Consider the following 7,039-nt stretch of genomic DNA (forward strand, 5'->3'; position numbering starts at 1 on the left):
GACATTTCACCGAGCACTTGACTTTATGCAGGTAGCCAGACAGTGGGACATTGTACGAAAAGTCAGCACACTCAGCACGGATAGTGCGCGCAACATGATTGCAGCGTCCAGGCAGCTCCCGTTCGAGCATATATGCCTTGAGCACATAGCTCCAATGATCCATCACAGTGTCTCCACATTCTCTCACACACACACACACACACACACACACACACACACACACACACACACACACACACACACACACACACTTTGTATTGTATTATTGTATGAGAGAGGTTCCAGGTTGAATTGAGGCGAATATTTGTAATGTTCAGGTTGTTGTGTTTAATATTCATGAGAATATTTGTCATTGTTCAAATGATAATAAACAAACATATAAAGCATATTTGTCCACCCATATGTTTATAAGAGTATTAAAAACTTGAAAAATATCCCTCTAAGGTACATTTAGAACAGATAAAAAATGTGCGATTAATTTGCGATTAATCGCGATTAACTATGGACAATCATGCGATTAATCGCGATTAAATATTTGAATCGACTGACAGCCCTAGTTCTAAGCACATGGTGTAGTCCCATAGCTGAGGATTCTGGGTAGTGTAGTATATTCTGCCATCCAAACACTCCGAAAAAATATTTGTTTCTCCGAATCGAAAGGGGAAAATACAAAAGCATTGTACACAATTTAAACCAATCAATGTTGTGTAATTAACAAGGATAATCTGGTGTTTTTGAGTTGATGAGTAGTGCAGATATCACTGTAAATAAAATCAATCGACAGTAAGGGGAATACTTACTTCCGGGTGTAAAATCCTCCGTTATCCAATGGGAATGGACGCTCACATTGCTCTCAGTAATACAATAAAGGGGACTTGATCAAATAGGAATATAATTATCTTTTAAATAACGTTAACTAAAGGGAACAATCTATTTGACACAGCTGAAGCTCTGGCCTTCCTTAAAAACTAACTCATTTAATAAAAATCACAGTTGTATTACACACAATGCACTGTTTTTTGAGAACAAACATTGGTGAATAATGCACCATAATACATTCTGACGAAAAATAAAAATGATTATGAATACAAATAAAATAAAAGAAGCCTCTCGTGAGTTACTACACGCTATAAAGTAGATTTTAAAAACGTTTATAGAATAAAAGCTCACTGCTGGACGTTGTAGAAATGCGTGTGTGCACCACGACAAAGGAGCCTCATTCACTTTACATTGGGGTTGTTTGCGTGGTGCAGACACGTAAATGTAGCAAAGTTCGTGACTCCACCACGCAATGCGGTGTTAAGGAGTCGTGGTGGAGTCATGCATTCTGGTGAGACCAGGTTGTTCTCATCTGTTTGTCATTACTGGTGTCATTTTCTGTTTGCTAACGCCATTGTAACACATAATCAATGACGTTCCGCTGTAACGGGGGTGGACTCATCAGAACAGAGTGGCTAAACAAGTCGTTTAGGACAGAGAGTGAATACACATACTATACAGAGATGTTGTATGAGAAACCAATGTCATTTTGGAACATTGAACAATGTAAATCTATTCTAGTAGACCTCAATTATGGAATTATGATCAGTAGAAATGGCCATGACATGGGACCTTTAAAGTCACGCATTTTAGTCCATTCATACATTTCTAAAAGCTACTTTCCTCCTTTGTTTGTGTTGAAAGACATCAGCAGGTCAATGTTACTTGGGTTGTGAACGCACCGAACTCTGTCTGTTAGTGCTTGTATATCCTCCCTGTGTGTGAAATGTTTTTAAACACAACAGAGTGGGGCAAGACATTTCCCTCTGAGGGATTAATAAAGTATATCTTCTTCTTCTTCTTCTTCTACTTAGTAATCACAAGTGAATGGTCTCATTAGGTTTACCTGAAGTGAATGCTGACAGCTATTTTATTTAGCTAGTTTATAGATTAATGATGGCGTAGACAAATGTCTCCTATATAACCCACAGTCTGTTACTTGTGGGTTATAACATCATTTTATATCTGTATTGTGCTCTGGTAGGAATTCGCACCCAACAGTCAGTTTTTTTTTGTGTCTTTAACTCTATGGTTTTACACAGTTTCTGTAACCTGAAATTCACATATTTAACAATTCAATCCTCAAAGAAATACAAGTCAAAATGTATTAAAATTTAGTTTTTTTTACCATAATAGGATAGTCAATACCTGTGTTTTTCCAGTTTATCAATGTAAAGTGGTTAAATTAAGCAAAATTACAAAACATTTCTTTCTTTACTCATATATTTTCTTGCAATTATACATTTTTTAAATGAGTATTAACAGTATTTGTTTTGTATTTGACAGTTATATATAGTCATAACAAAAGTGTTTTTTAGTAAAATTACAGAAAATGCAGCTAATTTTGCCAACAGAAAATCATTTATTTTTACGGTTAGTTTTGTTAAATTTGCATTTACAAACTGCTATTAAACAGAGAAATAATGTATTCCATTTCTACAGTACTTTTTTGTTTGTTTGTTTGTTAAAATACATCACACATTTCAGTAAACCGTTTATTCTTGTAATTATAAAATACAATAAAAAAACTGTTACTTTGTTGGGGGAAAAACTGTTTTTTTTACAGTGTACCTTTATCACCAAACCTGCCATTCACCATGCTTTCTATGGTGACAATAGCATCTACAGGAATAAATAAAAAATATCAATTGAATGACATAGCTTCTAGACATGTTTTAGATTATTAAACCATCTTGAGCCCACCCCCCTCACTGTCAACATTGTTCATGTTGTAGTTGAACCATTTTATAAATACCTAGATTGCTAAATATTTCTTAATTGTTTTCAGCCCACCGATCAGAATCAAACACGTACAATAACGAGGTACTCCGGATTGTGATGGTGGGGAAGACCGGAGTTGGGAAGAGCGCCACAGGAAACACCATTCTGGGAAAAAAGTCCTTTGAATCAAAGTTTTCTTCTAAATCCATGACTGTAGACTGTGCTAATGTCTTTGGTGAAGTTGATGGACAGAACGTTAAGGTTATTGACACTCCTGGTCTGTTTGACACCAAGATTGATGAAGAGAAGACCAGAAAAGATGTTGGCCAGAGCATTAAATTTGCTTCTCCTGGACCCCATGTCTTCCTGGTCGTCATCAGACTGGGCAGATTCACAGATGAAGAAAAGCAGACAGTTCAGAAGATTCAGGAAATCTTTGGAGGAGATGCAAACAGATACAGCATGGTTCTCTTTACCCACAGTGATCAGCTCGAAGACCAAACTATGGAAGAGTTCTTGATGGAAAGCAAAGATCTGATGGAACTTGTGAACAGATGTGAAGGGCAGTACCACGTCTTCAATAATAAGGAGAAGGATCGTTCTCAGGTCAGAGAGCTGCTCGACAAGATCAGAAAGATAATAAAGAAGAACGGAGGAAGCCATTACACCAGTGCAATGTTCCAGGAGGCAGAGAGGGAGATAGAAGAGGAGAAACAGAGAATCCTTAAAGAGAAAGAAGAGGAAATATGCAAAAAGGAAGAGGAAATGGAAAAGAGATTAGAGAAAAAGTATGAGGAACAATTTAAGAAAATCAAAGAGGAAGGTGAGAGGTTAGAAAGGCATTTAAAAGCTCGTGAAGGAGAAATGGAGGAGGAGAGGAGGAGAATAAGAGAAGAGGATGAAAGGCTGAGAGAAGCTAGCAAAAGAGAAATGGAGGAGGAGAGGAGGAGAATGAGAGAAGATGAAAAGCTGAGAGAAGCTCAGAGAAGAGAAATGGAGGAGGAGAGGAGGAGAATGAGAGAAGAGGAGGAAAGGCTGAGAGAAGCTAGCAAAAGAGAAATGGAGGAGGGGATGAACAGAATGAGAGAAGATGAAAAGCTGAGAGAAGCTCAGAGAAGAGAAATGGAGGAGGAGAGGAGGAGAAAAAGAGAAGAGGAGGAAAAGGTGAGAGAAGCTAACAAAAGAGAAATGGAGGAGGAGAGGAGGAGAAAAAGAGAAGAGGATGAAAAGGTGAGAGAAGCTAACAAAAGAGAAATGGAGGAGGAGAGGAGGAGAATGAGAGAAGAGGACGAAAATCGGAGAGAAGCTAATCAAAGAGAAATTGAGGAGGTGAGGGCGAGAATGAGAGAAGCTGAGGAAAATCGGAGAGAAGCTAATCAAAGAAAAATGGAGGAGGAGAAGATGAGAATAAGAGAAGATGAGTTAAGGTGGGCCAGAGAGGAAGCTGAGAGAGCTGAGAGAAATAAACCTGGCTGTCCAATTTCATAGATTCCTTTTTTAGATCATACCTATCAACTGAGTTGTTTTGCAGGAGAGAGTCTGACCTTCTGATGCTGGACAGCAGCAGATTCACCAAACCTCCTTGTTCATCTTCAGTCCCCTTTCTGATGTATTTGTTTGGTGTGATTTATAGTTATATCAGTTATTTCTAGGATTGTGTGTTTTGACCAAATACTAAAGAAATGTCACACATTGTCTAGAACCAAGATCTCTGATTTGTTCTTTGATTGCTATTGCTTTTATCACAAAAAATCGAAATGTTTAAATCTTTATTACACTACATGACATGTCACTTGTTAGACGCTTTTATCCTAAGCGACTTACATACTCAATACTGTGGACAATCCCCACAGGAGCAATTTGGGGTGAAGTGTCTCAGGGACACAACGACATGCTGACTGCAGTGGGGTTTGAACCTGTGCTCCCCTGATCCCAACACCAACGTGCTAGTCCACTGCGCCACAGCCTCCCAAGATCTCTGATTTGTTCTTTGATTGCTTTTGCTTTTATCACAAAAAATCGAAATGTTTAAATCTTTATATGTAATGAATTTTGAAATCAAATATGAAAAGGATGGAACACACATTAATGTGTAAAGACAAACATCAGGTGATTAATAATGTGCATTAATAAAAGACTGTTGAGTTCACATTGAGTGTGTTATGTGCTTTTGTTGTTTAATTAAGGATTAAAAGAGGATTTTAAGGGTCTATCTTATTAGAAACTAAAATGCATTTCCTGCAGAAAATGCGTGTGAATGCTGTAAACTGTGAACATTTGTGGCTGAATTTAGCTGAAAATGCAGAAAAAGCTGAATATGTTATTAGCTGAATGGTAGCTGCTTTTAGCTACAACAACCAAGTAAGTGTGTTGCTGAACTTAGCACTATGCAGAAAAGTGAAATGATTTGAATCAAGTTGTTACAGCTAAAATGCATTGCAATGACTTCCATGTTAAAAAAAGACTTTAAAAAGCTGAATGTGTTAACATATAACATAAGTATAACATGTTTATAACATAAGTATAACATATTTTTCATATAGCACAACAGACTGAGCCACTGCCACCCGTTTAATAAAATGCTGCAGTTTTTAACACGAGACCAGTAGAATGATGGAAAAATATCCAACAAACCGTTCACAAACCGGCTCTGACAGGGTGATTTCAAGGCGCTCCCTGGTTATAACCTGCTTTAGCTTAGGAAACACTGACTTGCTTTACAAACCTTAGAAAATCTTGAAATCTTGAAAGGGATGTGCAAAATAGCCATTATATACAGTTTTTAATTAACTATTAGTAGAGAATAACGAGTAATGAATATACTTTATAGAGATCTGCAGATACATTTTTAGTCTTCTCAAGCACCCACTACCAAATATCTCTCCTGATTGTTGGCACTTGACAATCACCTTCACTGAATTTTACTCAGGTGTAACTAAAGTCTGATTTAAGGGTTGTTTATATTTCACATCATTAATCCAAATCTGTAAAGTAACTAAAATAAATGTAGTAAAAATACCAGGTTAACCTTAAAGAAAGCCCTCAGGATTATAAAAGACCCCCATCACCCCAGCCACAAACTGTTCTGTCTGCTGCCGTCTGGCAGGCGGTACCGCAGCATCCGGACTAAAACCACCAGACTCAGGGACAGCTTCATCCCACAGGCCATAAGACTATTAAACACCTGAACTTAGAAACAACATCCATAACATTCATCTGGCTGCTACTTAGAAATTATTTATCTAATATATCATATTCAATCACTTGTATATAGACTCTAATTGCACTATTTCACTTTTTACTATTTTACTATTTTTATTTTTGCATTTACTTGCACTATTTTTTCTGTGTATCTGTTTTATTGTGTTGCACTGTTGGAGGAGCCTGTGACCTAAGGGGGGGGGGGGGGGTAGGACACGTTCTAAGCACATGGTGTAGTCCCATAGCTGAGGATTCTGGGTAGTGTAGGGTCTTCTGCCATCCACACACTACGAACAAATATTTGTTTCTCCGAATCGAAAGGGAAAAATACAAAAGCATTGTACACAATTTAAACCAATCAATGTTGTGTAATTAACAAGGATAATCTGGTGTTTTTGAGTTGATGAGTAGTGCAGATATCACTGTAAATAAAATCAATGGACAGTAAGGAGAATACTTACTTCCGGGTGTACAATCCTCTGTTATCCAATGGGAATGGACGCTCAGCTCTTTGGGTCCGTAATACAATAAAGGGTACTTAATCAAATAGGAATATAATTATCTTTTAAATAACGTTAACTAAAGGGAACAATCTCTTTGACACAGCTGAAGCTCTGGCCTTCCTTAAAAACTAACTAATTTAATAAAAATCACAGTTGTATTTCACACAATGCATTGTTTTTTGAGAACAAACATTGGTGAATAATGCACCATAATACATTCTGACGAAAAATAAAAATGATTATGAATACAAATAAAATAAAAGAAGCCTCCTGTGAGTTACTACAAGCTATAAAGTAGATTTTAAAAACGTTTATATAATAAAAGCTCACTGCTGGACGTTGTAGAAATGCGTGTGTGCACCACGATAAAGGACCCTCATTCACTTTACATTGGGGTTGTTTGCGTGGTGCCGACATGTAAATGTAGCAAAGTTCGTGACTCCACCACGCACTGCGGTGTTAAGGAGTCGTGGTGGAGTCACGCATTCTGGTGAGACCAGGTTGGTTCTGGGGCCTCATTTATAAAGCTTTGGATTCACGTGGGAAGGTGGCGTAAGTAGGACAAAGCAAGTTAA

General features: G+C 37.5%; 1 protein-coding gene across 2 annotated transcripts in view; it reads left to right on the plus strand.

The window, feature by feature from the left end:
- Positions 1-4,909, plus strand: part of LOC117487435 (GTPase IMAP family member 9-like) — a 223,026-nt gene extending 218,117 nt beyond the window's left edge. For both annotated transcript variants that reach the window (XM_034136054.1, XM_034136052.1), the window contains exon 2: positions 2,828-4,909. In XM_034136054.1, coding sequence (XP_033991945.1) covers positions 2,828-4,248 — 1,421 coding nt within the window. In that variant the 3' untranslated portion in view covers positions 4,249-4,909. The remainder of the gene's footprint in view (positions 1-2,827) is intronic.
- The last annotated feature ends 2,130 nt before the right edge of the window (positions 4,910-7,039 follow it).

This window comes from Trematomus bernacchii, unplaced genomic scaffold (assembly GCF_902827165.1).
Source record: "Trematomus bernacchii unplaced genomic scaffold, fTreBer1.1, whole genome shotgun sequence".
Classification (NCBI taxonomy): domain Eukaryota; kingdom Metazoa; phylum Chordata; class Actinopteri; order Perciformes; family Nototheniidae; genus Trematomus; species Trematomus bernacchii.